The sequence below is a fragment of the Lingula anatina genome, chromosome 1, assembly GCF_051362555.1.
Source record: "Lingula anatina isolate TDL-2025a chromosome 1, LinAna3.0, whole genome shotgun sequence".
Lineage (NCBI taxonomy): Eukaryota > Metazoa > Brachiopoda > Lingulata > Lingulida > Lingulidae > Lingula > Lingula anatina.
Window position 1 is genome coordinate 52251522 of NC_141767.1, and position 26851 is coordinate 52278372.

The 26851-nt window shown below is 45.4% G+C and overlaps 1 protein-coding gene, 50 non-coding genes and 1 pseudogene across 51 annotated transcripts; 51 read left to right on the forward strand and 1 right to left on the reverse strand.

Moving 5' to 3' along the window:
- The first annotated feature begins 128 nt into the window (after positions 1-128).
- LOC147764726 (5S ribosomal RNA) lies at positions 129-247 on the forward strand. Its single transcript, XR_015332489.1, has one exon. It is a non-coding gene; the product is annotated as a 5S ribosomal RNA (ribosomal RNA).
- A 258-nt stretch (positions 248-505) lies between these two features.
- Positions 506-624, forward strand: LOC147764727 (5S ribosomal RNA). The gene has a single exon (XR_015332490.1). It is a non-coding gene; the product is annotated as a 5S ribosomal RNA (ribosomal RNA).
- A 258-nt stretch (positions 625-882) lies between these two features.
- Positions 883-1001, forward strand: LOC147764728 (5S ribosomal RNA). Its single transcript, XR_015332550.1, has one exon. It is a non-coding gene; the product is annotated as a 5S ribosomal RNA (ribosomal RNA).
- A 257-nt stretch (positions 1002-1258) lies between these two features.
- On the forward strand, positions 1259-1377 carry LOC147764729 (5S ribosomal RNA). Its single transcript, XR_015332492.1, has one exon. It is a non-coding gene; the product is annotated as a 5S ribosomal RNA (ribosomal RNA).
- Positions 1378-1635: 258 nt separating this feature from the next.
- LOC147764730 (5S ribosomal RNA) lies at positions 1636-1754 on the forward strand. Its single transcript, XR_015332493.1, has one exon. It is a non-coding gene; the product is annotated as a 5S ribosomal RNA (ribosomal RNA).
- A 258-nt stretch (positions 1755-2012) lies between these two features.
- LOC147764731 (5S ribosomal RNA) lies at positions 2013-2131 on the forward strand. Its single transcript, XR_015332494.1, has one exon. It is a non-coding gene; the product is annotated as a 5S ribosomal RNA (ribosomal RNA).
- Positions 2132-2389: 258 nt separating this feature from the next.
- On the forward strand, positions 2390-2508 carry LOC147764732 (5S ribosomal RNA). Its single transcript, XR_015332495.1, has one exon. It is a non-coding gene; the product is annotated as a 5S ribosomal RNA (ribosomal RNA).
- Positions 2509-2765: 257 nt separating this feature from the next.
- On the forward strand, positions 2766-2884 carry LOC147764733 (5S ribosomal RNA). Its single transcript, XR_015332496.1, has one exon. It is a non-coding gene; the product is annotated as a 5S ribosomal RNA (ribosomal RNA).
- Positions 2885-3141: 257 nt separating this feature from the next.
- LOC147764734 (5S ribosomal RNA) lies at positions 3142-3260 on the forward strand. The gene has a single exon (XR_015332497.1). It is a non-coding gene; the product is annotated as a 5S ribosomal RNA (ribosomal RNA).
- A 257-nt stretch (positions 3261-3517) lies between these two features.
- Positions 3518-3636, forward strand: LOC147764735 (5S ribosomal RNA). Its single transcript, XR_015332498.1, has one exon. It is a non-coding gene; the product is annotated as a 5S ribosomal RNA (ribosomal RNA).
- A 257-nt stretch (positions 3637-3893) lies between these two features.
- On the forward strand, positions 3894-4012 carry LOC147764736 (5S ribosomal RNA). The gene has a single exon (XR_015332499.1). It is a non-coding gene; the product is annotated as a 5S ribosomal RNA (ribosomal RNA).
- A 257-nt stretch (positions 4013-4269) lies between these two features.
- LOC147764737 (5S ribosomal RNA) lies at positions 4270-4388 on the forward strand. The gene has a single exon (XR_015332500.1). It is a non-coding gene; the product is annotated as a 5S ribosomal RNA (ribosomal RNA).
- Positions 4389-4645: 257 nt separating this feature from the next.
- On the forward strand, positions 4646-4764 carry LOC147764738 (5S ribosomal RNA). The gene has a single exon (XR_015332501.1). It is a non-coding gene; the product is annotated as a 5S ribosomal RNA (ribosomal RNA).
- Positions 4765-5021: 257 nt separating this feature from the next.
- Positions 5022-5140, forward strand: LOC147764739 (5S ribosomal RNA). The gene has a single exon (XR_015332503.1). It is a non-coding gene; the product is annotated as a 5S ribosomal RNA (ribosomal RNA).
- A 257-nt stretch (positions 5141-5397) lies between these two features.
- On the forward strand, positions 5398-5516 carry LOC147764740 (5S ribosomal RNA). Its single transcript, XR_015332504.1, has one exon. It is a non-coding gene; the product is annotated as a 5S ribosomal RNA (ribosomal RNA).
- A 257-nt stretch (positions 5517-5773) lies between these two features.
- Positions 5774-5892, forward strand: LOC147764741 (5S ribosomal RNA). The gene has a single exon (XR_015332505.1). It is a non-coding gene; the product is annotated as a 5S ribosomal RNA (ribosomal RNA).
- Positions 5893-6149: 257 nt separating this feature from the next.
- LOC147764742 (5S ribosomal RNA) lies at positions 6150-6268 on the forward strand. The gene has a single exon (XR_015332506.1). It is a non-coding gene; the product is annotated as a 5S ribosomal RNA (ribosomal RNA).
- A 257-nt stretch (positions 6269-6525) lies between these two features.
- LOC147764743 (5S ribosomal RNA) lies at positions 6526-6644 on the forward strand. Its single transcript, XR_015332507.1, has one exon. It is a non-coding gene; the product is annotated as a 5S ribosomal RNA (ribosomal RNA).
- A 257-nt stretch (positions 6645-6901) lies between these two features.
- Positions 6902-7020, forward strand: LOC147764744 (5S ribosomal RNA). Its single transcript, XR_015332508.1, has one exon. It is a non-coding gene; the product is annotated as a 5S ribosomal RNA (ribosomal RNA).
- Positions 7021-7277: 257 nt separating this feature from the next.
- LOC147764745 (5S ribosomal RNA) lies at positions 7278-7396 on the forward strand. Its single transcript, XR_015332509.1, has one exon. It is a non-coding gene; the product is annotated as a 5S ribosomal RNA (ribosomal RNA).
- A 257-nt stretch (positions 7397-7653) lies between these two features.
- LOC147764746 (5S ribosomal RNA) lies at positions 7654-7772 on the forward strand. Its single transcript, XR_015332510.1, has one exon. It is a non-coding gene; the product is annotated as a 5S ribosomal RNA (ribosomal RNA).
- Positions 7773-8029: 257 nt separating this feature from the next.
- Positions 8030-8148, forward strand: LOC147764747 (5S ribosomal RNA). Its single transcript, XR_015332511.1, has one exon. It is a non-coding gene; the product is annotated as a 5S ribosomal RNA (ribosomal RNA).
- A 256-nt stretch (positions 8149-8404) lies between these two features.
- LOC147764748 (5S ribosomal RNA) lies at positions 8405-8523 on the forward strand. The gene has a single exon (XR_015332512.1). It is a non-coding gene; the product is annotated as a 5S ribosomal RNA (ribosomal RNA).
- Positions 8524-8780: 257 nt separating this feature from the next.
- On the forward strand, positions 8781-8899 carry LOC147764749 (5S ribosomal RNA). The gene has a single exon (XR_015332514.1). It is a non-coding gene; the product is annotated as a 5S ribosomal RNA (ribosomal RNA).
- A 256-nt stretch (positions 8900-9155) lies between these two features.
- Positions 9156-9274, forward strand: LOC147764750 (5S ribosomal RNA). Its single transcript, XR_015332515.1, has one exon. It is a non-coding gene; the product is annotated as a 5S ribosomal RNA (ribosomal RNA).
- Positions 9275-9531: 257 nt separating this feature from the next.
- LOC147764751 (5S ribosomal RNA) lies at positions 9532-9650 on the forward strand. The gene has a single exon (XR_015332516.1). It is a non-coding gene; the product is annotated as a 5S ribosomal RNA (ribosomal RNA).
- Positions 9651-9907: 257 nt separating this feature from the next.
- Positions 9908-10026, forward strand: LOC147764752 (5S ribosomal RNA). The gene has a single exon (XR_015332517.1). It is a non-coding gene; the product is annotated as a 5S ribosomal RNA (ribosomal RNA).
- A 257-nt stretch (positions 10027-10283) lies between these two features.
- On the forward strand, positions 10284-10402 carry LOC147764753 (5S ribosomal RNA). Its single transcript, XR_015332518.1, has one exon. It is a non-coding gene; the product is annotated as a 5S ribosomal RNA (ribosomal RNA).
- A 257-nt stretch (positions 10403-10659) lies between these two features.
- LOC147764754 (5S ribosomal RNA) lies at positions 10660-10778 on the forward strand. Its single transcript, XR_015332519.1, has one exon. It is a non-coding gene; the product is annotated as a 5S ribosomal RNA (ribosomal RNA).
- Positions 10779-11035: 257 nt separating this feature from the next.
- On the forward strand, positions 11036-11154 carry LOC147764755 (5S ribosomal RNA). Its single transcript, XR_015332520.1, has one exon. It is a non-coding gene; the product is annotated as a 5S ribosomal RNA (ribosomal RNA).
- Positions 11155-11411: 257 nt separating this feature from the next.
- LOC147764756 (5S ribosomal RNA) lies at positions 11412-11530 on the forward strand. The gene has a single exon (XR_015332521.1). It is a non-coding gene; the product is annotated as a 5S ribosomal RNA (ribosomal RNA).
- Positions 11531-11787: 257 nt separating this feature from the next.
- Positions 11788-11906, forward strand: LOC147764757 (5S ribosomal RNA). The gene has a single exon (XR_015332522.1). It is a non-coding gene; the product is annotated as a 5S ribosomal RNA (ribosomal RNA).
- A 257-nt stretch (positions 11907-12163) lies between these two features.
- On the forward strand, positions 12164-12282 carry LOC147764758 (5S ribosomal RNA). Its single transcript, XR_015332551.1, has one exon. It is a non-coding gene; the product is annotated as a 5S ribosomal RNA (ribosomal RNA).
- A 257-nt stretch (positions 12283-12539) lies between these two features.
- Positions 12540-12658, forward strand: LOC147764759 (5S ribosomal RNA). The gene has a single exon (XR_015332523.1). It is a non-coding gene; the product is annotated as a 5S ribosomal RNA (ribosomal RNA).
- A 257-nt stretch (positions 12659-12915) lies between these two features.
- Positions 12916-13034, forward strand: LOC147764760 (5S ribosomal RNA). The gene has a single exon (XR_015332525.1). It is a non-coding gene; the product is annotated as a 5S ribosomal RNA (ribosomal RNA).
- Positions 13035-13291: 257 nt separating this feature from the next.
- LOC147764761 (5S ribosomal RNA) lies at positions 13292-13410 on the forward strand. Its single transcript, XR_015332526.1, has one exon. It is a non-coding gene; the product is annotated as a 5S ribosomal RNA (ribosomal RNA).
- A 257-nt stretch (positions 13411-13667) lies between these two features.
- Positions 13668-13786, forward strand: LOC147764762 (5S ribosomal RNA). Its single transcript, XR_015332527.1, has one exon. It is a non-coding gene; the product is annotated as a 5S ribosomal RNA (ribosomal RNA).
- A 257-nt stretch (positions 13787-14043) lies between these two features.
- LOC147764763 (5S ribosomal RNA) lies at positions 14044-14162 on the forward strand. The gene has a single exon (XR_015332555.1). It is a non-coding gene; the product is annotated as a 5S ribosomal RNA (ribosomal RNA).
- Positions 14163-14419: 257 nt separating this feature from the next.
- LOC147764764 (5S ribosomal RNA) lies at positions 14420-14538 on the forward strand. Its single transcript, XR_015332528.1, has one exon. It is a non-coding gene; the product is annotated as a 5S ribosomal RNA (ribosomal RNA).
- Positions 14539-14795: 257 nt separating this feature from the next.
- Positions 14796-14914, forward strand: LOC147764765 (5S ribosomal RNA). Its single transcript, XR_015332529.1, has one exon. It is a non-coding gene; the product is annotated as a 5S ribosomal RNA (ribosomal RNA).
- A 257-nt stretch (positions 14915-15171) lies between these two features.
- LOC147764766 (5S ribosomal RNA) lies at positions 15172-15290 on the forward strand. Its single transcript, XR_015332530.1, has one exon. It is a non-coding gene; the product is annotated as a 5S ribosomal RNA (ribosomal RNA).
- A 257-nt stretch (positions 15291-15547) lies between these two features.
- LOC147764767 (5S ribosomal RNA) lies at positions 15548-15666 on the forward strand. Its single transcript, XR_015332531.1, has one exon. It is a non-coding gene; the product is annotated as a 5S ribosomal RNA (ribosomal RNA).
- A 257-nt stretch (positions 15667-15923) lies between these two features.
- LOC147764768 (5S ribosomal RNA) lies at positions 15924-16042 on the forward strand. Its single transcript, XR_015332532.1, has one exon. It is a non-coding gene; the product is annotated as a 5S ribosomal RNA (ribosomal RNA).
- A 257-nt stretch (positions 16043-16299) lies between these two features.
- On the forward strand, positions 16300-16418 carry LOC147764769 (5S ribosomal RNA). The gene has a single exon (XR_015332533.1). It is a non-coding gene; the product is annotated as a 5S ribosomal RNA (ribosomal RNA).
- A 257-nt stretch (positions 16419-16675) lies between these two features.
- Positions 16676-16794, forward strand: LOC147764770 (5S ribosomal RNA). Its single transcript, XR_015332534.1, has one exon. It is a non-coding gene; the product is annotated as a 5S ribosomal RNA (ribosomal RNA).
- Positions 16795-17051: 257 nt separating this feature from the next.
- Positions 17052-17170, forward strand: LOC147764771 (5S ribosomal RNA). The gene has a single exon (XR_015332536.1). It is a non-coding gene; the product is annotated as a 5S ribosomal RNA (ribosomal RNA).
- Positions 17171-17427: 257 nt separating this feature from the next.
- LOC147764772 (5S ribosomal RNA) lies at positions 17428-17546 on the forward strand. The gene has a single exon (XR_015332537.1). It is a non-coding gene; the product is annotated as a 5S ribosomal RNA (ribosomal RNA).
- A 257-nt stretch (positions 17547-17803) lies between these two features.
- On the forward strand, positions 17804-17922 carry LOC147764773 (5S ribosomal RNA). Its single transcript, XR_015332563.1, has one exon. It is a non-coding gene; the product is annotated as a 5S ribosomal RNA (ribosomal RNA).
- A 259-nt stretch (positions 17923-18181) lies between these two features.
- LOC147764774 (5S ribosomal RNA) lies at positions 18182-18300 on the forward strand. Its single transcript, XR_015332538.1, has one exon. It is a non-coding gene; the product is annotated as a 5S ribosomal RNA (ribosomal RNA).
- Positions 18301-18558: 258 nt separating this feature from the next.
- On the forward strand, positions 18559-18677 carry LOC147764775 (5S ribosomal RNA). The gene has a single exon (XR_015332539.1). It is a non-coding gene; the product is annotated as a 5S ribosomal RNA (ribosomal RNA).
- A 258-nt stretch (positions 18678-18935) lies between these two features.
- Positions 18936-19058, forward strand: LOC147764776 (5S ribosomal RNA; annotated as a pseudogene).
- Positions 19059-19425: 367 nt separating this feature from the next.
- LOC147764777 (uncharacterized) lies at positions 19426-26588 on the reverse strand. Its single transcript, XM_087001329.1, has 10 exons — positions 26335-26588; positions 25384-25940; positions 25098-25200; positions 23908-24887; positions 23590-23798; positions 23050-23371; positions 22763-22906; positions 22467-22631; positions 21984-22272; positions 19426-21737 (listed from the first exon to the last, which is right to left on the reverse strand). The coding sequence occupies exons 2-10, from the start codon at positions 25933-25935 to the stop codon at positions 20401-20403; spliced, it is 4101 nt and encodes a 1366-aa protein (XP_086857455.1). The 5' UTR covers positions 25936-25940; positions 26335-26588; the 3' UTR covers positions 19426-20400.
- Between the last annotated feature and the right edge of the window lie 263 nt (positions 26589-26851).

Here is a 26851-nt window from a genome sequence, read left to right on the forward strand (position 1 = left end):
CTGGACTAGGATGGAAGACCGCCTGGCCACCTTTACTTGTCCTTTTTAGCGTGGCATCAAACAGATGTGTCGATTCCGTTTCATTTCCTTTCCGTCGATCAAAAACAGTGCTAGCGCGGACAGTCATCGTCTACGACCATACCACGTTGAAAGCACCGGTTCTCGTCCGATCACCGAAGTTAAGCAACGTCGGGCCAGGTTAGTACTTGGATGGGTGACCGCCTGGGAATACCTGGTGCCGTAGACACGTTTTTGACATTTTATTCGTAGCCGATTTCAGTTTCTTTCACTTACCACTTTTTTTTTCTTTAAGTTTTCAATTTTTTCCAAATCACAGTTGCGCCGTTGTCTTCGTCTATCAGTGCGTCGGGCCACGTCTGGACTAGGATGGAAGACCGCCTGGCCACCTTTACTTGTCCTTTTTAGCGTGGCATCAAACAGATGTGTCGATTCCGTTTCATTTCCTTTCCGTCGATCAAAAACAGTGCTAGCGCGGACAGTCATCGTCTACGACCATACCACGTTGAAAGCACCGGTTCTCGTCCGATCACCGAAGTTAAGCAACGTCGGGCCAGGTTAGTACTTGGATGGGTGACCGCCTGGGAATACCTGGTGCCGTAGACACGTTTTTGACATTTTATTCGTAGCCGATTTCAGTTTCTTTCACTTACCACTTTTTTTTTCTTTAAGTTTTCAATTTTTTCCAAATCACAGTTGCGCCGTTGTCTTCGTCTATCAGTGCGTCGGGCCACGTCTGGACTAGGATGGAAGACCGCCTGGCCACCTTTACTTGTCCTTTTTAGCGTGGCATCAAACAGATGTGTCGATTCCGTTTCATTTCCTTTCCGTCGATCAAAAACAGTGCTAGCGCGGACAGTCATCGTCTACGACCATACCACGTTGAAAGCACCGGTTCTCCTCCGATCACCGAAGTTAAGCAACGTCGGGCCAGGTTAGTACTTGGATGGGTGACCGCCTGGGAATACCTGGTGCCGTAGACACGTTTTTGACATTTTATTCGTAGCCGATTTCAGTTTCTTTCACTTACCACTTTTTTTTCTTTAAGTTTTCAATTTTTTCCAAATCACAGTTGCGCCGTTGTCTTCGTCTATCAGTGCGTCGGGCCACGTCTGGACTAGGATGGAAGACCGCCTGGCCACCTTTACTTGTCCTTTTTAGCGTGGCATCAAACAGATGTGTCGATTCCGTTTCATTTCCTTTCCGTCGATCAAAAACAGTGCTAGCGCGGACAGTCATCGTCTACGACCATACCACGTTGAAAGCACCGGTTCTCGTCCGATCACCGAAGTTAAGCAACGTCGGGCCAGGTTAGTACTTGGATGGGTGACCGCCTGGGAATACCTGGTGCCGTAGACACGTTTTTGACATTTTATTCGTAGCCGATTTCAGTTTCTTTCACTTACCACTTTTTTTTCCTTTAAGTTTTCAATTTTTTCCAAATCACAGTTGCGCCGTTGTCTTCGTCTATCAGTGCGTCGGGCCACGTCTGGACTAGGATGGAAGACCGCCTGGCCACCTTTACTTGTCCTTTTTAGCGTGGCATCAAACAGATGTGTCGATTCCGTTTCATTTCCTTTCCGTCGATCAAAAACAGTGCTAGCGCGGACAGTCATCGTCTACGACCATACCACGTTGAAAGCACCGGTTCTCGTCCGATCACCGAAGTTAAGCAACGTCGGGCCAGGTTAGTACTTGGATGGGTGACCGCCTGGGAATACCTGGTGCCGTAGACACGTTTTTGACATTTTATTCGTAGCCGATTTCAGTTTCTTTCACTTACCACTTTTTTTTTCTTTAAGTTTTCAATTTTTTCCAAATCACAGTTGCGCCGTTGTCTTCGTCTATCAGTGCGTCGGGCCACGTCTGGACTAGGATGGAAGACCGCCTGGCCACCTTTACTTGTCCTTTTTAGCGTGGCATCAAACAGATGTGTCGATTCCGTTTCATTTCCTTTCCGTCGATCAAAAACAGTGCTAGCGCGGACAGTCATCGTCTACGACCATACCACGTTGAAAGCACCGGTTCTCGTCCGATCACCGAAGTTAAGCAACGTCGGGCCAGGTTAGTACTTGGATGGGTGACCGCCTGGGAATACCTGGTGCCGTAGACACGTTTTTGACATTTTATTCGTAGCCGATTTCAGTTTCTTTCACTTACCACTTTTTTTTTCTTTAAGTTTTCAATTTTTTCCAAATCACAGTTGCGCCGTTGTCTTCGTCTATCAGTGCGTCGGGCCACGTCTGGACTAGGATGGAAGACCGCCTGGCCACCTTTACTTGTCCTTTTTAGCGTGGCATCAAACAGATGTGTCGATTCCGTTTCATTTCCTTTCCGTCGATCAAAAACAGTGCTAGCGCGGACAGTCATCGTCTACGACCATACCACGTTGAAAGCACCGGTTCTCGTCCGATCACCGAAGTTAAGCAACGTCGGGCCAGGTTAGTACTTGGATGGGTGACCGCCTGGGAATACCTGGTGCCGTAGACACGTTTTTGACATTTTATTCGTAGCCGATTTCAGTTTCTTTCACTTACCACTTTTTTTTCTTTAAGTTTTCAATTTTTTCCAAATCACAGTTGCGCCGTTGTCTTCGTCTATCAGTGCGTCGGGCCACGTCTGGACTAGGATGGAAGACCGCCTGGCCACCTTTACTTGTCCTTTTTAGCGTGGCATCAAACAGATGTGTCGATTCCGTTTCATTTCCTTTCCGTCGATCAAAAACAGTGCTAGCGCGGACAGTCATCGTCTACGACCATACCACGTTGAAAGCACCGGTTCTCGTCCGATCACCGAAGTTAAGCAACGTCGGGCCAGGTTAGTACTTGGATGGGTGACCGCCTGGGAATACCTGGTGCCGTAGACACGTTTTTGACATTTTATTCGTAGCCGATTTCAGTTTCTTTCACTTACCACTTTTTTTTCTTTAAGTTTTCAATTTTTTCCAAATCACAGTTGCGCCGTTGTCTTCGTCTATCAGTGCGTCGGGCCACGTCTGGACTAGGATGGAAGACCGCCTGGCCACCTTTACTTGTCCTTTTTAGCGTGGCATCAAACAGATGTGTCGATTCCGTTTCATTTCCTTTCCGTCGATCAAAAACAGTGCTAGCGCGGACAGTCATCGTCTACGACCATACCACGTTGAAAGCACCGGTTCTCGTCCGATCACCGAAGTTAAGCAACGTCGGGCCAGGTTAGTACTTGGATGGGTGACCGCCTGGGAATACCTGGTGCCGTAGACACGTTTTTGACATTTTATTCGTAGCCGATTTCAGTTTCTTTCACTTACCACTTTTTTTTCTTTAAGTTTTCAATTTTTTCCAAATCACAGTTGCGCCGTTGTCTTCGTCTATCAGTGCGTCGGGCCACGTCTGGACTAGGATGGAAGACCGCCTGGCCACCTTTACTTGTCCTTTTTAGCGTGGCATCAAACAGATGTGTCGATTCCGTTTCATTTCCTTTCCGTCGATCAAAAACAGTGCTAGCGCGGACAGTCATCGTCTACGACCATACCACGTTGAAAGCACCGGTTCTCGTCCGATCACCGAAGTTAAGCAACGTCGGGCCAGGTTAGTACTTGGATGGGTGACCGCCTGGGAATACCTGGTGCCGTAGACACGTTTTTGACATTTTATTCGTAGCCGATTTCAGTTTCTTTCACTTACCACTTTTTTTTCTTTAAGTTTTCAATTTTTTCCAAATCACAGTTGCGCCGTTGTCTTCGTCTATCAGTGCGTCGGGCCACGTCTGGACTAGGATGGAAGACCGCCTGGCCACCTTTACTTGTCCTTTTTAGCGTGGCATCAAACAGATGTGTCGATTCCGTTTCATTTCCTTTCCGTCGATCAAAAACAGTGCTAGCGCGGACAGTCATCGTCTACGACCATACCACGTTGAAAGCACCGGTTCTCGTCCGATCACCGAAGTTAAGCAACGTCGGGCCAGGTTAGTACTTGGATGGGTGACCGCCTGGGAATACCTGGTGCCGTAGACACGTTTTTGACATTTTATTCGTAGCCGATTTCAGTTTCTTTCACTTACCACTTTTTTTTCTTTAAGTTTTCAATTTTTTCCAAATCACAGTTGCGCCGTTGTCTTCGTCTATCAGTGCGTCGGGCCACGTCTGGACTAGGATGGAAGACCGCCTGGCCACCTTTACTTGTCCTTTTTAGCGTGGCATCAAACAGATGTGTCGATTCCGTTTCATTTCCTTTCCGTCGATCAAAAACAGTGCTAGCGCGGACAGTCATCGTCTACGACCATACCACGTTGAAAGCACCGGTTCTCGTCCGATCACCGAAGTTAAGCAACGTCGGGCCAGGTTAGTACTTGGATGGGTGACCGCCTGGGAATACCTGGTGCCGTAGACACGTTTTTGACATTTTATTCGTAGCCGATTTCAGTTTCTTTCACTTACCACTTTTTTTTCTTTAAGTTTTCAATTTTTTCCAAATCACAGTTGCGCCGTTGTCTTCGTCTATCAGTGCGTCGGGCCACGTCTGGACTAGGATGGAAGACCGCCTGGCCACCTTTACTTGTCCTTTTTAGCGTGGCATCAAACAGATGTGTCGATTCCGTTTCATTTCCTTTCCGTCGATCAAAAACAGTGCTAGCGCGGACAGTCATCGTCTACGACCATACCACGTTGAAAGCACCGGTTCTCGTCCGATCACCGAAGTTAAGCAACGTCGGGCCAGGTTAGTACTTGGATGGGTGACCGCCTGGGAATACCTGGTGCCGTAGACACGTTTTTGACATTTTATTCGTAGCCGATTTCAGTTTCTTTCACTTACCACTTTTTTTTCTTTAAGTTTTCAATTTTTTCCAAATCACAGTTGCGCCGTTGTCTTCGTCTATCAGTGCGTCGGGCCACGTCTGGACTAGGATGGAAGACCGCCTGGCCACCTTTACTTGTCCTTTTTAGCGTGGCATCAAACAGATGTGTCGATTCCGTTTCATTTCCTTTCCGTCGATCAAAAACAGTGCTAGCGCGGACAGTCATCGTCTACGACCATACCACGTTGAAAGCACCGGTTCTCGTCCGATCACCGAAGTTAAGCAACGTCGGGCCAGGTTAGTACTTGGATGGGTGACCGCCTGGGAATACCTGGTGCCGTAGACACGTTTTTGACATTTTATTCGTAGCCGATTTCAGTTTCTTTCACTTACCACTTTTTTTTCTTTAAGTTTTCAATTTTTTCCAAATCACAGTTGCGCCGTTGTCTTCGTCTATCAGTGCGTCGGGCCACGTCTGGACTAGGATGGAAGACCGCCTGGCCACCTTTACTTGTCCTTTTTAGCGTGGCATCAAACAGATGTGTCGATTCCGTTTCATTTCCTTTCCGTCGATCAAAAACAGTGCTAGCGCGGACAGTCATCGTCTACGACCATACCACGTTGAAAGCACCGGTTCTCGTCCGATCACCGAAGTTAAGCAACGTCGGGCCAGGTTAGTACTTGGATGGGTGACCGCCTGGGAATACCTGGTGCCGTAGACACGTTTTTGACATTTTATTCGTAGCCGATTTCAGTTTCTTTCACTTACCACTTTTTTTTCTTTAAGTTTTCAATTTTTTCCAAATCACAGTTGCGCCGTTGTCTTCGTCTATCAGTGCGTCGGGCCACGTCTGGACTAGGATGGAAGACCGCCTGGCCACCTTTACTTGTCCTTTTTAGCGTGGCATCAAACAGATGTGTCGATTCCGTTTCATTTCCTTTCCGTCGATCAAAAACAGTGCTAGCGCGGACAGTCATCGTCTACGACCATACCACGTTGAAAGCACCGGTTCTCGTCCGATCACCGAAGTTAAGCAACGTCGGGCCAGGTTAGTACTTGGATGGGTGACCGCCTGGGAATACCTGGTGCCGTAGACACGTTTTTGACATTTTATTCGTAGCCGATTTCAGTTTCTTTCACTTACCACTTTTTTTTCTTTAAGTTTTCAATTTTTTCCAAATCACAGTTGCGCCGTTGTCTTCGTCTATCAGTGCGTCGGGCCACGTCTGGACTAGGATGGAAGACCGCCTGGCCACCTTTACTTGTCCTTTTTAGCGTGGCATCAAACAGATGTGTCGATTCCGTTTCATTTCCTTTCCGTCGATCAAAAACAGTGCTAGCGCGGACAGTCATCGTCTACGACCATACCACGTTGAAAGCACCGGTTCTCGTCCGATCACCGAAGTTAAGCAACGTCGGGCCAGGTTAGTACTTGGATGGGTGACCGCCTGGGAATACCTGGTGCCGTAGACACGTTTTTGACATTTTATTCGTAGCCGATTTCAGTTTCTTTCACTTACCACTTTTTTTTCTTTAAGTTTTCAATTTTTTCCAAATCACAGTTGCGCCGTTGTCTTCGTCTATCAGTGCGTCGGGCCACGTCTGGACTAGGATGGAAGACCGCCTGGCCACCTTTACTTGTCCTTTTTAGCGTGGCATCAAACAGATGTGTCGATTCCGTTTCATTTCCTTTCCGTCGATCAAAAACAGTGCTAGCGCGGACAGTCATCGTCTACGACCATACCACGTTGAAAGCACCGGTTCTCGTCCGATCACCGAAGTTAAGCAACGTCGGGCCAGGTTAGTACTTGGATGGGTGACCGCCTGGGAATACCTGGTGCCGTAGACACGTTTTTGACATTTTATTCGTAGCCGATTTCAGTTTCTTTCACTTACCACTTTTTTTTCTTTAAGTTTTCAATTTTTTCCAAATCACAGTTGCGCCGTTGTCTTCGTCTATCAGTGCGTCGGGCCACGTCTGGACTAGGATGGAAGACCGCCTGGCCACCTTTACTTGTCCTTTTTAGCGTGGCATCAAACAGATGTGTCGATTCCGTTTCATTTCCTTTCCGTCGATCAAAAACAGTGCTAGCGCGGACGGTCATCGTCTACGACCATACCACGTTGAAAGCACCGGTTCTCGTCCGATCACCGAAGTTAAGCAACGTCGGGCCAGGTTAGTACTTGGATGGGTGACCGCCTGGGAATACCTGGTGCCGTAGACACGTTTTTGACATTTTATTCGTAGCCGATTTCAGTTTCTTTCACTTACCACTTTTTTTTCTTTAAGTTTTCAATTTTTTCCAAATCACAGTTGCGCCGTTGTCTTCGTCTATCAGTGCGTCGGGCCACGTCTGGACTAGGATGGAAGACCGCCTGGCCACCTTTACTTGTCCTTTTTAGCGTGGCATCAAACAGATGTGTCGATTCCGTTTCATTTCCTTTCCGTCGATCAAAAACAGTGCTAGCGCGGACGGTCATCGTCTACGACCATACCACGTTGAAAGCACCGGTTCTCGTCCGATCACCGAAGTTAAGCAACGTCGGGCCAGGTTAGTACTTGGATGGGTGACCGCCTGGGAATACCTGGTGCCGTAGACACGTTTTTGACATTTTATTCGTAGCCGATTTCAGTTTCTTTCACTTACCACTTTTTTTTCTTTAAGTTTTCAATTTTTTCCAAATCACAGTTGCGCCGTTGTCTTCGTCTATCAGTGCGTCGGGCCACGTCTGGACTAGGATGGAAGACCGCCTGGCCACCTTTACTTGTCCTTTTTAGCGTGGCATCAAACAGATGTGTCGATTCCGTTTCATTTCCTTTCCGTCGATCAAAAACAGTGCTAGCGCGGACGGTCATCGTCTACGACCATACCACGTTGAAAGCACCGGTTCTCGTCCGATCACCGAAGTTAAGCAACGTCGGGCCAGGTTAGTACTTGGATGGGTGACCGCCTGGGAATACCTGGTGCCGTAGACACGTTTTTGACATTTTATTCGTAGCCGATTTCAGTTTCTTTCACTTACCACTTTTTTTTCTTTAAGTTTTCAATTTTTTCCAAATCACAGTTGCGCCGTTGTCTTCGTCTATCAGTGCGTCGGGCCACGTCTGGACTAGGATGGAAGACCGCCTGGCCACCTTTACTTGTCCTTTTTAGCGTGGCATCAAACAGATGTGTCGATTCCGTTTCATTTCCTTTCCGTCGATCAAAAACAGTGCTAGCGCGGACGGTCATCGTCTACGACCATACCACGTTGAAAGCACCGGTTCTCGTCCGATCACCGAAGTTAAGCAACGTCGGGCCAGGTTAGTACTTGGATGGGTGACCGCCTGGGAATACCTGGTGCCGTAGACACGTTTTTGACATTTTATTCGTAGCCGATTTCAGTTTCTTTCACTTACCACTTTTTTTCTTTAAGTTTTCAATTTTTTCCAAATCACAGTTGCGCCGTTGTCTTCGTCTATCAGTGCGTCGGGCCACGTCTGGACTAGGATGGAAGACCGCCTGGCCACCTTTACTTGTCCTTTTTAGCGTGGCATCAAACAGATGTGTCGATTCCGTTTCATTTCCTTTCCGTCGATCAAAAACAGTGCTAGCGCGGACGGTCATCGTCTACGACCATACCACGTTGAAAGCACCGGTTCTCGTCCGATCACCGAAGTTAAGCAACGTCGGGCCAGGTTAGTACTTGGATGGGTGACCGCCTGGGAATACCTGGTGCCGTAGACACGTTTTTGACATTTTATTCGTAGCCGATTTCAGTTTCTTTCACTTACCACTTTTTTTTCTTTAAGTTTTCAATTTTTTCCAAATCACAGTTGCGCCGTTGTCTTCGTCTATCAGTGCGTCGGGCCACGTCTGGACTAGGATGGAAGACCGCCTGGCCACCTTTACTTGTCCTTTTTAGCGTGGCATCAAACAGATGTGTCGATTCCGTTTCATTTCCTTTCCGTCGATCAAAAACAGTGCTAGCGCGGACGGTCATCGTCTACGACCATACCACGTTGAAAGCACCGGTTCTCGTCCGATCACCGAAGTTAAGCAACGTCGGGCCAGGTTAGTACTTGGATGGGTGACCGCCTGGGAATACCTGGTGCCGTAGACACGTTTTTGACATTTTATTCGTAGCCGATTTCAGTTTCTTTCACTTACCACTTTTTTTCTTTAAGTTTTCAATTTTTTCCAAATCACAGTTGCGCCGTTGTCTTCGTCTATCAGTGCGTCGGGCCACGTCTGGACTAGGATGGAAGACCGCCTGGCCACCTTTACTTGTCCTTTTTAGCGTGGCATCAAGCAGATGTGTCGATTCCGTTTCATTTCCTTTCCGTCGATCAAAAACAGTGCTAGCGCGGACGGTCATCGTCTACGACCATACCACGTTGAAAGCACCGGTTCTCGTCCGATCACCGAAGTTAAGCAACGTCGGGCCAGGTTAGTACTTGGATGGGTGACCGCCTGGGAATACCTGGTGCCGTAGACACGTTTTTGACATTTTATTCGTAGCCGATTTCAGTTTCTTTCACTTACCACTTTTTTTTCTTTAAGTTTTCAATTTTTTCCAAATCACAGTTGCGCCGTTGTCTTCGTCTATCAGTGCGTCGGGCCACGTCTGGACTAGGATGGAAGACCGCCTGGCCACCTTTACTTGTCCTTTTTAGCGTGGCATCAAGCAGATGTGTCGATTCCGTTTCATTTCCTTTCCGTCGATCAAAAACAGTGCTAGCGCGGACGGTCATCGTCTACGACCATACCACGTTGAAAGCACCGGTTCTCGTCCGATCACCGAAGTTAAGCAACGTCGGGCCAGGTTAGTACTTGGATGGGTGACCGCCTGGGAATACCTGGTGCCGTAGACACGTTTTTGACATTTTATTCGTAGCCGATTTCAGTTTCTTTCACTTACCACTTTTTTTTCTTTAAGTTTTCAATTTTTTCCAAATCACAGTTGCGCCGTTGTCTTCGTCTATCAGTGCGTCGGGCCACGTCTGGACTAGGATGGAAGACCGCCTGGCCACCTTTACTTGTCCTTTTTAGCGTGGCATCAAGCAGATGTGTCGATTCCGTTTCATTTCCTTTCCGTCGATCAAAAACAGTGCTAGCGCGGACGGTCATCGTCTACGACCATACCACGTTGAAAGCACCGGTTCTCGTCCGATCACCGAAGTTAAGCAACGTCGGGCCAGGTTAGTACTTGGATGGGTGACCGCCTGGGAATACCTGGTGCCGTAGACACGTTTTTGACATTTTATTCGTAGCCGATTTCAGTTTCTTTCACTTACCACTTTTTTTTCTTTAAGTTTTCAATTTTTTCCAAATCACAGTTGCGCCGTTGTCTTCGTCTATCAGTGCGTCGGGCCACGTCTGGACTAGGATGGAAGACCGCCTGGCCACCTTTACTTGTCCTTTTTAGCGTGGCATCAAGCAGATGTGTCGATTCCGTTTCATTTCCTTTCCGTCGATCAAAAACAGTGCTAGCGCGGACGGTCATCGTCTACGACCATACCACGTTGAAAGCACCGGTTCTCGTCCGATCACCGAAGTTAAGCAACGTCGGGCCAGGTTAGTACTTGGATGGGTGACCGCCTGGGAATACCTGGTGCCGTAGACACGTTTTTGACATTTTATTCGTAGCCGATTTCAGTTTCTTTCACTTACCACTTTTTTTTCTTTAAGTTTTCAATTTTTTCCAAATCACAGTTGCGCCGTTGTCTTCGTCTATCAGTGCGTCGGGCCACGTCTGGACTAGGATGGAAGACCGCCTGGCCACCTTTACTTGTCCTTTTTAGCGTGGCATCAAACAGATGTGTCGATTCCGTTTCATTTCCTTTCCGTCGATCAAAAACAGTGCTAGCGCGGACGGTCATCGTCTACGACCATACCACGTTGAAAGCACCGGTTCTCGTCCGATCACCGAAGTTAAGCAACGTCGGGCCAGGTTAGTACTTGGATGGGTGACCGCCTGGGAATACCTGGTGCCGTAGACACGTTTTTGACATTTTATTCGTAGCCGATTTCAGTTTCTTTCACTTACCACTTTTTTTTCTTTAAGTTTTCAATTTTTTCCAAATCACAGTTGCGCCGTTGTCTTCGTCTATCAGTGCGTCGGGCCACGTCTGGACTAGGATGGAAGACCGCCTGGCCACCTTTACTTGTCCTTTTTAGCGTGGCATCAAGCAGATGTGTCGATTCCGTTTCATTTCCTTTCCGTCGATCAAAAACAGTGCTAGCGCGGACGGTCATCGTCTACGACCATACCACGTTGAAAGCACCGGTTCTCGTCCGATCACCGAAGTTAAGCAACGTCGGGCCAGGTTAGTACTTGGATGGGTGACCGCCTGGGAATACCTGGTGCCGTAGACACGTTTTTGACATTTTATTCGTAGCCGATTTCAGTTTCTTTCACTTACCACTTTTTTTTCTTTAAGTTTTCAATTTTTTCCAAATCACAGTTGCGCCGTTGTCTTCGTCTATCAGTGCGTCGGGCCACGTCTGGACTAGGATGGAAGACCGCCTGGCCACCTTTACTTGTCCTTTTTAGCGTGGCATCAAGCAGATGTGTCGATTCCGTTTCATTTCCTTTCCGTCGATCAAAAACAGTGCTAGCGCGGACAGTCATCGTCTACGACCATACCACGTTGAAAGCACCGGTTCTCGTCCGATCACCGAAGTTAAGCAACGTCGGGCCAGGTTAGTACTTGGATGGGTGACCGCCTGGGAATACCTGGTGCCGTAGACACGTTTTTGACATTTTATTCGTAGCCGATTTCAGTTTCTTTCACTTACCACTTTTTTTTCTTTAAGTTTTCAATTTTTTCCAAATCACAGTTGCGCCGTTGTCTTCGTCTATCAGTGCGTCGGGCCACGTCTGGACTAGGATGGAAGACCGCCTGGCCACCTTTACTTGTCCTTTTTAGCGTGGCATCAAACAGATGTGTCGATTCCGTTTCATTTCCTTTCGGTCGATCAAAAACAGTGCTAGCGCGGACAGTCATCGTCTACGACCATACCACGTTGAAAGCACCGGTTCTCGTCCGATCACCGAAGTTAAGCAACGTCGGGCCAGGTTAGTACTTGGATGGGTGACCGCCTGGGAATACCTGGTGCCGTAGACACGTTTTTGACATTTTATTCGTAGCCGATTTCAGTTTCTTTCACTTACCACTTTTTTTTCTTTAAGTTTTCAATTTTTTCCAAATCACAGTTGCGCCGTTGTCTTCGTCTATCAGTGCGTCGGGCCACGTCTGGACTAGGATGGAAGACCGCCTGGCCACCTTTACTTGTCCTTTTTAGCGTGGCATCAAACAGATGTGTCGATTCCGTTTCATTTCCTTTCCGTCGATCAAAAACAGTGCTAGCGCGGACGGTCATCGTCTACGACCATACCACGTTGAAAGCACCGGTTCTCCTCCGATCACCGAAGTTAAGCAACGTCGGGCCAGGTTAGTACTTGGATGGGTGACCGCCTGGGAATACCTGGTGCCGTAGACACGTTTTTGACATTTTATTCGTAGCCGATTTCAGTTTCTTTCACTTACCACTTTTTTTTCTTTAAGTTTTCAATTTTTTCCAAATCACAGTTGCGCCGTTGTCTTCGTCTATCAGTGCGTCGGGCCACGTCTGGACTAGGATGGAAGACCGCCTGGCCACCTTTACTTGTCCTTTTTAGCGTGGCATCAAACAGATGTGTCGATTCCGTTTCATTTCCTTTCCGTCGATCAAAAACAGTGCTAGCGCGGACGGTCATCGTCTACGACCATACCACGTTGAAAGCACCGGTTCTCGTCCGATCACCGAAGTTAAGCAACGTCGGGCCAGGTTAGTACTTGGATGGGTGACCGCCTGGGAATACCTGGTGCCGTAGACACGTTTTTGACATTTTATTCGTAGCCGATTTCAGTTTCTTTCACTTACCACTTTTTTTTCTTTAAGTTTTCAATTTTTTCCAAATCACAGTTGCGCCGTTGTCTTCGTCTATCAGTGCGTCGGGCCACGTCTGGACTAGGATGGAAGACCGCCTGGCCACCTTTACTTGTCCTTTTTAGCGTGGCATCAAACAGATGTGTCGATTCCGTTTCATTTCCTTTCCGTCGATCAAAAACAGTGCTAGCGCGGACGGTCATCGTCTACGACCATACCACGTTGAAAGCACCGGTTCTCGTCCGATCACCGAAGTTAAGCAACGTCGGGCCAGGTTAGTACTTGGATGGGTGACCGCCTGGGAATACCTGGTGCCGTAGACACGTTTTTGACATTTTATTCGTAGCCGATTTCAGTTTCTTTCACTTACCACTTTTTTTTCTTTAAGTTTTCAATTTTTTCCAAATCACAGTTGCGCCGTTGTCTTCGTCTATCAGTGCGTCGGGCCACGTCTGGACTAGGATGGAAGACCGCCTGGCCACCTTTACTTGTCCTTTTTAGCGTGGCATCAAGCAGATGTGTCGATTCCGTTTCATTTCCTTTCCGTCGATCAAAAACAGTGCTAGCGCGGACAGTCATCGTCTACGACCATACCACGTTGAAAGCACCGGTTCTCGTCCGATCACCGAAGTTAAGCAACGTCGGGCCAGGTTAGTACTTGGATGGGTGACCGCCTGGGAATACCTGGTGCCGTAGACACGTTTTTGACATTTTATTCGTAGCCGATTTCAGTTTCTTTCACTTACCACTTTTTTTTCTTTAAGTTTTCAATTTTTTCCAAATCACAGTTGCGCCGTTGTCTTCGTCTATCAGTGCGTCGGGCCACGTCTGGACTAGGATGGAAGACCGCCTGGCCACCTTTACTTGTCCTTTTTAGCGTGGCATCAAACAGATGTGTCGATTCCGTTTCATTTCCTTTCGGTCGATCAAAAACAGTGCTAGCGCGGACAGTCATCGTCTACGACCATACCACGTTGAAAGCACCGGTTCTCGTCCGATCACCGAAGTTAAGCAACGTCGGGCCAGGTTAGTACTTGGATGGGTGACCGCCTGGGAATACCTGGTGCCGTAGACACGTTTTTGACATTTTATTCGTAGCCGATTTCAGTTTCTTTCACTTACCACTTTTTTTTCTTTAAGTTTTCAATTTTTTCCAAATCACAGTTGCGCCGTTGTCTTCGTCTATCAGTGCGTCGGGCCACGTCTGGACTAGGATGGAAGACCGCCTGGCCACCTTTACTTGTCCTTTTTAGCGTGGCATCAAACAGATGTGTCGATTCCGTTTCATTTCCTTTCCGTCGATCAAAAACAGTGCTAGCGCGGACGGTCATCGTCTACGACCATACCACGTTGAAAGCACCGGTTCTCGTCCGATCACCAAAGTTAAGCAACGTCGGGCCAGGTTAGTACTTGGATGGGTGACCGCCTGGGAATACCTGGTGCCGTAGACACGTTTTTGACATTTTATTCGTAGCCGATTTCAGTTTCTTTCACTTACCACTTTTTTTTCTTTAAGTTTTCAATTTTTTCCAAATCACAGTTGCGCCGTTGTCTTCGTCTATCAGTGCGTCGGGCCACGTCTGGACTAGGATGGAAGACCGCCTGGCCACCTTTACTTGTCCTTTTTAGCGTGGCATCAAACAGATGTGTCGATTCCGTTTCATTTCCTTTCCGTCGATCAAAAACAGTGCTAGCGCGGACGGTCATCGTCTACGACCATACCACGTTGAAAGCACCGGTTCTCGTCCGATCACCGAAGTTAAGCAACGTCGGGCCAGGTTAGTACTTGGATGGGTGACCGCCTGGGAATACCTGGTGCCGTAGACACGTTTTTGACATTTTATTCGTAGCCGATTTCAGTTTCTTTCACTTACCACTTTTTTTTCTTTAAGTTTTCAATTTTTTCCAAATCACAGTTGCGCCGTTGTCTTCGTCTATCAGTGCGTCGGGCCACGTCTGGACTAGGATGGAAGACCGCCTGGCCACCTTTACTTGTCCTTTTTAGCGTGGCATCAAACAGATGTGTCGATTCCGTTTCATTTCCTTTCCGTCGATCAAAAACAGTGCTAGCGCGGACGGTCATCGTCTACGACCATACCACGTTGAAAGCACCGGTTCTCGTCCGATCACCGAAGTTAAGCAACGTCGGGCCAGGTTAGTACTTGGATGGGTGACCGCCTGGGAATACCTGGTGCCGTAGACACGTTTTTGACATTTTATTCGTAGCCGATTTCAGTTTCTTTCACTTACCACTTTTTTTTCTTTAAGTTTTCAATTTTTTCCAAATCACAGTTGCGCCGTTGTCTTCGTCTATCAGTGCGTCGGGCCACGTCTGGACTAGGATGGAAGACCGCCTGGCCACCTTTACTTGTCCTTTTTAGCGTGGCATCAAACAGATGTGTCGATTCCGTTTCATTTCCTTTCCGTCGATCAAAAACAGTGCTAGCGCGGACAGTCATCGTCTACGACCATACCACGTTGAAAGCACCGGTTCTCGTCCGATCACCGAAGTTAAGCAACGTCGGGCCAGGTTAGTACTTGGATGGGTGACCGCCTGGGAATACCTGGTGCCGTAGACACGTTTTTGACATTTTATTCGTAGCCGATTTCAGTTTCTTTCACTTACCACTTTTTTTTCTTTAAGTTTTCAATTTTTTCCAAATCACAGTTGCGCCGTTGTCTTCGTCTATCAGTGCGTCGGGCCACGTCTGGACTAGGATGGAAGACCGCCTGGCCACCTTTACTTGTCCTTTTTAGCGTGGCATCAAACAGATGTGTCGATTCCGTTTCATTTCCTTTCCGTCGATCAAAAACAGTGCTAGCGCGGACAGTCATCGTCTACGACCATACCACGTTGAAAGCACCGGTTCTCGTCCGATCACCGAAGTTAAGCAACGTCGGGCCAGGTTAGTACTTGGATGGGTGACCGCCTGGGAATACCTGGTGCCGTAGACACGTTTTTGACATTTTATTCGTAGCCGATTTCAGTTTCTTTCACTTACCACTTTTTTTTCTTTAAGTTTTCAATTTTTTCCAAATCACAGTTGCGCCGTTGTCTTCGTCTATCAGTGCGTCGGGCCACGTCTGGACTAGGATGGAAGACCGCCTGGCCACCTTTACTTGTCCTTTTTAGCGTGGCATCAAACAGATGTGTCGATTCCGTTTCATTTCCTTTCCGTCGATCAAAAACAGTGCTAGCGCGGACAGTCATCGTCTACGACCATACCACGTTGAAAGCACCGGTTCTCGTCCGATCACCGAAGTTAAGCAACGTCGGGCCAGGTTAGTACTTGGATGGGTGACCGCCTGGGAATACCTGGTGCCGTAGACACGTTTTTGACATTTTATTCGTAGCCGATTTCAGTTTCTTTCACTTACCACTTTTTTTTCTTTAAGTTTTCAATTTTTTCCAAATCACAGTTGCGCCGTTGTCTTCGTCTATCAGTGCGTCGGGCCACGTCTGGACTAGGATGGAAGACCGCCTGGCCACCTTTACTTGTCCTTTTTAGCGTGGCATCAAACAGATGTGTCGATTCCGTTTCATTTCCTTTCCGTCGATCAAAAACAGTGCTAGCGCGGACAGTCATCGTCTACGACCATACCACGTTGAAAGCACCGGTTCTCGTCCGATCACCGAAGTTAAGCAACGTCGGGCCAGGTTAGTACTTGGATGGGTGACCGCCTGGGAATACCTGGTGCCGTAGACACGTTTTTGACATTTTATTCGTAGCCGATTTCAGTTTCTTTCACTTACCACTTTTTTTTCTTTAAGTTTTCAATTTTTTCCAAATCACAGTTGCGCCGTTGTCTTCGTCTATCAGTGCGTCGGGCCACGTCTGGACTAGGATGGAAGACCGCCTGGCCACCTTTACTTGTCCTTTTTAGCGTGGCATCAAACAGATGTGTCGATTCCGTTTCATTTCCTTTCCGTCGATCAAAAACAGTGCTAGCGCGGACAGTCATCGTCTACGACCATACCACGTTGAAAGCACCGGTTCTCGTCCGATCACCGAAGTTAAGCAACGTCGGGCCAGGTTAGTACTTGGATGGGTGACCGCCTGGGAATACCTGGTGCCGTAGACACGTTTTTGACATTTTATTCGTAGCCGATTTCAGTTTCTTTCACTTACCACTTTTTTTTCTTTAAGTTTTCAATTTTTTCCAAATCACAGTTGCGCCGTTGTCTTCGTCTATCAGTGCGTCGGGCCACGTCTGGACTAGGATGGAAGACCGCCTGGCCACCTTTACTTGTCCTTTTTAGCGTGGCATCAAACAGATGTGTCGATTCCGTTTCATTTCCTTTCCGTCGATCAAAAACAGTGCTAGCGCGGACAGTCATCGTCTACGACCATACCACGTTGAAAGCACCGGTTCTCGTCCGATCACCGAAGTTAAGCAACGTCGGGCCAGGTTAGTACTTGGATGGGTGACCGCCTGGGAATACCTGGTGCCGTAGACACGTTTTTGACATTTTATTCGTAGCCGATTTCAGTTTCTTTCACTTACCACTTTTTTTTCTTTAAGTTTTCAATTTTTTCCAAATCACAGTTGCGCCGTTGTCTTCGTCTATCAGTGCGTCGGGCCACGTCTGGACTAGGATGGAAGACCGCCTGGCCACCTTTACTTGTCCTTTTTAGCGTGGCATCAAACAGATGTGTCGATTCCGTTTCATTTCCTTTCCGTCGATCAAAAACAGTGCTAGCGCGGACAGTCATCGTCTACGACCATACCACGTTGAAAGCACCGGTTCTCGTCCGATCACCGAAGTTAAGCAACGTCGGGCCAGGTTAGTACTTGGATGGGTGACCGCCTGGGAATACCTGGTGCCGTAGACACGTTTTTGACATTTTATTCGTAGCCGATTTCAGTTTCTTTCACTTACCACTTTTTTTTCTTTAAGTTTTCAATTTTTTCCAAATCACAGTTGCGCCGTTGTCTTCGTCTATCAGTGCGTCGGGCCACGTCTGGACTAGGATGGAAGACCGCCTGGCCACCTTTACTTGTCCTTTTTAGCGTGGCATCAAACAGATGTGTCGATTCCGTTTCATTTCCTTTCCGTCGATCAAAAACAGTGCTAGCGCGGACAGTCATCGTCTACGACCATACCACGTTGAAAGCACCGGTTCTCGTCCGATCACCGAAGTTAAGCAACGTCGGGCCAGGTTAGTACTTGGATGGGTGACCGCCTGGCAATACCTGGTGCCGTAGACACGTTTTTGACATTTTATTCGTAGCCGATTTCAGTTTCTTTCACTTACCACTTTTTTTTTCTTTAAGTTTTCAATTTTTTTCCAAATCACAGTTGCGCCGTTGTCTTCGTCTATCAGTGCGTCGGGCCACGTCTGGACTAGGATGGAAGACCGCCTGGCCACCTTTACTTGTCCTTTTTAGCGTGGCATCAAACAGATGTGTCGATTCCGTTTCATTTCCTTTCCGTCGATCAAAAACAGTGCTAGCGCGGACAGTCATCGTCTACGACCATACCACGTTGAAAGCACCGGTTCTCGTCCGATCACCGAAGTTAAGCAACGTCGGGCCAGGTTAGTACTTGGATGGGTGACCGCCTGGGAATACCTGGTGCCGTAGACACGTTTTTGACATTTTATTCGTAGCCGATTTCAGTTTCTTTCACTTACCACTTTTTTTTCTTTAAGTTTTCAATTTTTTTCCAAATCACAGTTGCGCCGTTGTCTTCGTCTATCAGTGCGTCGGGCCACGTCTGGACTAGGATGGAAGACCGCCTGGCCACCTTTACTTGTCCTTTTTAGCGTGGCATCAAACAGATGTGTCGATTCCGTTTCATTTCCTTTCCGTCGATCAAAAACAGTGCTAGCGCGGACAGTCATCGTCTACGACCATACCACGTTGAAAGCACCGGTTCTCGTCCGATCACCGAAGTTAAGCAACGTCGGGCCAGGTTAGTACTTGGATGGGTGACCGCCTGGGAATACCTGGTGCCGTAGACACGTTTTTGACATTTTATTCGTAGCCGATTTCAGTTTCTTTCACTTACCACTTTTTTTTCTTTAAGTTTTCAATTTTTTTCCAAATCACAGTTGCGCCGTTGTCTTCGTCTATCAGTGCGTCGGGCCACGTCTGGACTAGGATGGAAGACCGCCTGGCCACCTTTACTTGTCCTTTTTAGCGTGGCATCAAACAGATGTGTCGATTCCGTTTCATTTCCTTTCCGTCGATCAAAAACAGTGCTAGCGCGGACAGTCATCGTCTACGACCATACCACGTTGAAAGCACCGGTTCTCGTCCGATCACCGAAGTTAAGCAACGTCGGGCCAGGTTAGTACTTGGATGGGTGACCGCCTGGGAATGGCCCATGACCCCCCTGGGTAGTAATCATAGTTCCTGGGAATCACGATGGTGGCGCTGAAGGGATAAACCCTTTGATCGTACAAGACGAGCCATGCTGGTTTTGTCAAAATTTATAAGCAGAATATCATAATATCCTTCTTTTTGATGTTTACTCATTGTAACAATAAAAGGCATTTTTCATGATTATATAAAATTATTTTTCTTTCTTTTTCGACAGTTTTTAGAGTTTCCTCTTTAGGTATTTTATATAACACACTCTTCTTCGATTTTAATTTGAAATGAAAATTTTAAAAAGAGAGTAAAATTAAATTGTACTTCTTTGTTTCTTACTGCGGTAATTTCATTTATTTCCTGTTTAATTAAATGACTCAAGTATGACAACTGAAATGTCTTCTTCAACACATCTTTATTATGGAAAAAATGAACAAAAAGTTACTGAAACAACATGAGTATTGAAAATGCACAAATATGAACAACAAGCATGTGCAACATTACTGCATTGGACAGAACATATTTGGTTTCTTTGGTACCAGTTGCATAGAAAAATCACTGAATATACATTTTGCACAACTAATACAACTGAAAATATTTAAATGACAGTATGTAATATGCATTTCCCACAATCTGCTCAACATTCTACATGGAAATAGAAAATAAAAACAGTCAAAAAAACTGACCGACTGTGATTTTCTCAATGATAATGCAAAGAAAATCACATTTTACAAAAATATATGTTTGATCCAAGTCTGCTGACTGGAATATAAGAATAATACACAGTTTCTTTGGCCTCTGTTGCATAGAAAACAGTACAAACCACTGCATACAAAATGTTTTTCACACAATCATTTCACCTTTGGTAAAACAAAGAAAAAAATCTTGTGGGAATTGATTGCTTGTAATACAACTTGTAATACAAAATACTGACAATGTAAAGAGGTTCATGTTTCATAAAATACATGGTTTGAGGAAAATCTACCTACAGAAATATAAAAAATAATACATATATACAGTTTCTTTGGCCTCTGATGCATGGAATTAAATACAAACTGCTGCATACAAAATGCTTTTCACACAATCTCTTGAATGCAACTAGTCATACAAAATACTGATTTCAATGTAAAGAAATTCATTTTCCTTACATACATGGTTTGAGCACTCTACTGACTGAAATATAAAAAATAATACATATTAACAGTTTCTTTGGCACCTTGCATACAAAAATACAAATCACTGCGAGTGAAGTCCAGTTAAAAAAAAAAAAGAAAAGTCATTAGCAGTATTTGGAGATTTCACAGACTCATGGCATGCATTGGGCACAAAAAAGTCTTAGTTCTATCTTCATGTAACATTATAATTTGGGCACTAGAGCTGTGCCAATCTTTGGTCTACAAAAGACTTAAAATCCTCATAATCTTTAAAAACTTCCTTTTCAAATCCTGCTGTCGTTGACATTTTTGTTGTCGGACAAAAAGTAAAAATTTTTTGTTTGCTTTTGCTTGTTTTTTCCTTTGATGGTGTGTATCTCCTCCTTTTTCCACCACATTTGGGTACTTTACACAGTGCACATGGTTTCGATGATTTGTTTGGCATGGTAATTTTTGCTGGCAGTGGTGGTAGTGGTGCCTTGATTACGGGAGGACCTCCAGGCTGACAAATCACAGACGGGCCCTTTGGCTGAGAGGGGAGCACTATAAGAACAGGGGCATTTACAGGTTTTGGCTTAATGTCTTCCTTCTTAACTTTGCTTGATGCAGAAGCAACATCACCCTCAGTCTGCGGAGAAATGTCATTAAAATCTAACTTCCTCTTTTGCCCAGGCCTGATGCCTTTGATGAATGGTACTACAGGGTACTGCACCTGTGGCCGTCTAGGTGGTAAGAGCACCGATGGCAAGGTGTCAGCCTCTGGAATTGCTGCTTCAGATAACACTCGCTGATGGGTCTTGACCTTCGGCAAGGAAGTGGCGACATAGTTTGCTTTCTTCTCCTCTTTGGTCAGAAATGCACTGATGGATTTAGCATTTATATTCGGTAGAGGCAAGTTCAGACTGCACAGCATGGGGTCGTCCCTCACTCGATCTACTATGCGTTTGTAGTGTGCCTTGATGAGTGAAGACAATCTGGACGGAGAACTGGTGTAACACGTTGGTGGCTTGTTTTTCAGGATTTTTATGAGCAAGTACAAAAGCCTGGACTCCTCTGTGATTTGTGCCGCTTGTGCGTATCTCATCCAGCCAAATTTTGTTTTTTGAGCTGCACTGGACTGTGGAGAATCTGGACCAAGGCATCGACCAAAGAGGGTGTAACCCCACTTAGATTCGTATTTCTTGACAAAATTGGTTGTCGACTTATCATGATCCTGTAGGTTTGAAGCAGCGGTTATGATCTTGTTTCTAAGTGTCGGTGGCACAAGGTGCTTCCCATCTTCAGCAGCCAATTCCACTAGCTGCAAGGCCAGGTGTTCCACCTCTTCATAACCAGGCAGGTGTAAATGGCTGGGACCCATGAGCACATCTTCCAGCACTGGGTTTGACAGCTCTGTGACTTGCTCTGAGGTGGTGAAAATAGAGTATTTGACGTTTACTTCATCCAAAGGATCATTGGATTGCTCCTCCTCATCTTCTACGATGCCCTCATCTTCCTCATCATCTGTCTGAGCTCCTTCCTCATCACCATCCTCCCTTGACTGCTCTTCCTCAACTGTAAAGAAAAAATACAAGATATACTAAGACAGATTAAGACAATAAATTACAAACTAAAGACAAGAAATTTGTTCTGTAAAAAAGTGAAAAAAAAAAAAAAGAATATTACAGTACAAAGATTTTCTTTTTTAAAGTTCATTGCTTATTATGATTTACATTGAACAATGAAAATTAATTTGCTGCAACCATTAACAATTCATTCTATAGACTAATTAAATCATTACAATTCATGTGAAAATCTTACCCTTCTCCACATAGTATGATGCAGACTTGAAGTCAGTGGACTGAGCATACGCATACTCGATACCAAGCAACTCTTCTTCTTCCTCATTATTGTAGACCTCTGGGAATGGCATTGGTGCAGTGAAGTTAGGTTCAAAGAGGTGTTCCCTGCCAAACAAAACCTCTGACTGTTGGTTTAAGAGCTGCACTTGCCTGGGATCAGTGCACGATGACTTCCGCCCCTGACCACCTGCGACACGCAAGGACTCCATCCTGTGGTTCCACTGGGCAGCAAAACTGATCAGGTACACCTGGTGAAAAAAATTTTTAAAAATTGATTCAAGGATCAACAATTTCGTGATATTCGGTGAACTTGATTTTATAATTATGGATTCTTAATATTTATCAGAAAAAAAAACCTTTAAAATACAGGTAAGTATTCACTGACAATTACAAAAAAATCAATCAATCAATCAATAATTTAAAAAATAAATATATTTTTTACCTGAAATGGCATGATGCCACACCTTTTGGAGGGGATAGCATTCACAAGGTGGGAATGTAGACCTTCAAGGGCATTACTTCCTCTACGACAACGGTACTTCTGCACATCTACACCATTGATTGACACCGTCTTAGTGGTTACATACAGCGGTATGCCAGGAGGATCCTAGAATATACAAATTGTGATAATAAAGAATAAGTTAAATGGAATTTGTTTTCCCCTTCTATTGGGTAATGAACGCATTCTGCAAAAGGAAACTATAAAGTTGTAAAAAGACTAGATAAAGTAAGACGTACCTGCAAACAGTTAATGTGCTGACTAGATCTTGCCCAGTGGATATCCACGGCTTCATGAGACTTGAAAAGGGGTATGCCATCTACGTCGAGTCCAGCTGGTCCTTTAAACTCGTCTATGATGGCTTCTACTGCACACACTGTTGCCTGCAAGTGGAATAACATTTTTATATAATTTTTTTGTTCAGCAAATAAGTTTTAATTTTCATGAAAGGTATGCTTATTTTGAAGAAAAATGTTATGTAAATTATTGGTTTGTATGTCATGAAAAAGGCTGAAGTGAAACATACCTCTACACCACGTGTCACTCGCCGTACATAAGACTTGAACTGGTGAGGCTTGACAAAGGCAATCATCTCAGTGTCAGAGTATTTTGAGTACATCTGCTCATTGCCTGCCCGCACTGCCTTGACCAAATGTAGCAGGTCAGCCTTGTTGAATGCCAATACTGCTCCTGCAAGGGCGCTCATGAACACACCATACTTCGCATGACTCTGCTTTATCACGACACTGTCCCATCTGTGGAGCCAGTGTCGGATATCCAGTCTGACAACCATGCCCTCCTCAACCCAGTCTGAGAACAATGTCTCATAAAAGGATTCTCCACCATCCCTAATATTCAAATAAGACAAAATATATAAATAAATAAAACAAATCATTCTCATTAAAAAAAACTTACCATAGAATAATTTTTCTAAATGGATTAAAACCACTTAAAAATTAATGGGATAAAGGACATTTTTTCTAAATAAATGGTCTTCCATTCCTATCATATTAATGATATTTGCATTGAAATAAACACGAACAATGATGCTTAACTAGTAACATACCTGCAACAATTATTGTCTGTGTACAGAACTCGTGGGGCTGGAGCATCAGCACGCTTAAAACGCTCAATTAGTCCTCGAGCCATCCTCCTGTAACACTCCTCGGACTCGGAGGCTACAACAACTGTGGTGAGGAACTGGCCCCATTCATTTAATATGCTGGTCACATACTGCAGTGATCCACGTCCATCACCATACACTTTCTTGAGTATCTAGGAGGTTAAAAACAAGAGACATGTTAAGTAAATGAGTATAAATTTCACTGAAATAAATTTTCTGGAATAAAAAAAAGGAAACTTTTTCTCTTAAAACCACACTAACCTGTTTAGTGCCATCAATACAAAGGATTTCTCCTGTGGTGCTGAGTATGGAGGCCCTGTATTCTGGAATTTTTTCCATTTCCATCACCAAGTGGGCACGTCGCAGGACACGAGATGAAGGAAGTGGAGTCTGAGCCATTGGTGGTATGTAGCTCCCGGCTTTCTTAGTGTACGACAGGATGCTGCTTCTGTCCATATGACCTTGATACAGCAGAGTCTGGTACATCCCTCTTCTCTCCATGTACCACTGGTCATGTTGGCGCTGTACCAGTCTGTGCACCTTGGTCATTGACACAGCATTCAGCCTGTCAGACAAAATCACAGCTATGTCCTTATCTATAGCCCTTTTTCCACAGATGACAGCTGGAAAGAGACTGCGGACTGCCGGTGACAATTTCATCATAATCCGAGGGCTGTAACTGTGAAAAGAATACTGGGTTTCCTCATTTTCTCCCCTCTGCTGACGTGCATTTTTGCATGGGTAGCAAACCAGCCTTTCCGTCAAAAGGGTATAAAAACTCCGCATTCCACACACCTGCCTGGCAGTTGACCCAAAGCCATGCTTGGACAAGAAACTTCCAGGTGGAGCAGGACAGTCCTTATTTGGGCATGGTATCTTGGCCTCCATGACCCCTACTGGTCTCCAGAATATCACAGGCGATGTGAAGAAGGCATACATTGAGGGCAGTGATGCCTTAATAGAAATTGGCATTGGTGGTGGGTAAAAGTTGATCTTTTTCTTAAGAACCCTCTTATACACAACTTCCCCACTGGCACTTCTGTATGGTATTGGTGCAGTAAAAAGTCCATACTCATCATTTTCCTTGAGCCACTTGATGTTAGGGTCTGGGCTTCCCTCCCACGACCTCTGCCACCCTTCCAATGCAGGGGCCTCTGGATCAGGGGTGAACTCCGCAGTGATCTCCAGCTCCTTTACAGAGGTCAGGTGGGTAGATACCTGGCTCTGCTGTAATGCTTCCTCTAAAAGTAACAAATATATAACATCGAGTCCCTGTCTAATGGGATATGTGCTGGATATGGGATACCTGGTGTATTATGCATTACAGTCAGGGTATAATAAAGTCAAACTGTAAAGATAATGTTACAATTTCAAGTTGCATTCTTACATTATTTAACTCTGTGTGTTATGTGAAGACAGCCTTATACATCTGCAAAGGTTAATCATTTTACCTGCTTGTGTCAACAGAATGGAATCCTCAACATATCCAGGATCTTCCTCCATCTCTTTTGCCAACATCAGTGATCTTTCTGCTCCCTCAATATCTTTAGCTTTCTGTAATTAAATTTACTGTGTGCTAAGTATAGGCACTAACAACATGAATAATCTGAGATTAAAACAATAAATAAAGACATCATTTGTAAGGAAAAGACTTTTATAGCAGCATTAGTCATAAATGGGAACAGGGGTATATTTACATTGAAATAAGTGGAAAAAAGCATAAAAAACATATGATACCTGTAACTTTCTCTCCAGGTGAATGTTCACAGCAGGAAATTCTTTCACCAAGTCCAGCAGCTGCTGCTTCTGCCATTTGATCTGCATATTGGACTCTCCCTTCAGACAGTATTCAGCCAACAGCCAGACCACCCATCCAACATCATTTTCAAGGAGCCACTTGTAAGACTTGCCCTGGAATTTCCCAAATGTCATGACTAGCATAAGCCGCCACTGGTCATTGCCTAGCTGGCGGGCTTTTGCTTCTGCACTGGCTGGGTCTAACCACAACTGGTCTAAAGCAGACTCTGGGCGGAATGCTTTAGCTTCTGGGGTGGATTGTAGCATAGCTTCTCCTGGCTTGTACATACGAATGGAGGGGTAGAGGTGCTGCCGTGCGTGGCTCTCGAGGTGCCCCTTCTGATTAAATGTCTTGGAACAGTGTGGACAACTGTAAGCTTTAGCCCTCTCCTCATTGTGTATTAGCTGCATGTGTCTATTTAGATTAGCTTTGAATCTAAAATACTTAAGGCATACACCGCACTGGAACTGTGTTTTACTGCTAGGTTCCATATTTACTGAAAACATAAAAAAAAGTCTACTAAATACCCAAAATACTGCTGTAATGTTAATTAGTTGCATATATATGTATATATACACATATATAAGCACAAGTCATCGGGAAAATATTTTAATAAAGTTTTTAAACAGAACACTGTGGCATACTACCCCCCCCCCCCCCCCACCCCGGCGATTAAAGATAAAGGTATTAACAGGTCACTATGAGCTTTATTTGAATGAATTAAAGTTTAAATACCAAACAGTACATGTTGCGAAATGTATACACTGGCCAAGTGCCGGTACATGCAAAACGCCATACTAATTCAGTTTTGCGGATCAATACTAAGTAAACACAAAAAGTACAGCTGCCGGTATTTTCAAAACGGCAACAAATATGTGGTCATATCTTACCTTGAATAAATCCTTACTGCACCCGGAATTGAAAATATGCACTATGGCCTAAATGGCATCAGCATCGAATGAGAGAGATTCGACAGAGATTTCGAAGCGGAGAAACATGAGGCACCGCCATCTTGCCTTCTTCTTCACGATCTTTGTTAATTAGAGATTGTTTTACTCTAAGCCAATCGTTGAGCCCTGTTGAGGACGAGGACTGCTCAACAGACCAATCAGACGAGGGGCAGGCTGCTCAACAAAGCTCAATGATTGGTTGGTCGAGCCTAAGTGTTACTACTTGGCTGGGTGAGCGCCTGGGAATACCTGGTGCCGTAGACACGTTTTTGACATTTTATTCGTAGCCGATTTCAGTTTCTTTCACTTACCACTTTTTTTTCTTTAAGTTTTCAATTTTTTCCAAATCACAGTTGCGCCGTTGTCTTCGTCTATCAGTGCGTCGGGCCACGTCTGGACTAGGATGGAAGACCGCCTGGCCACCTTTACTTGTCCTTTTTAGCGTGGCATCAAACAG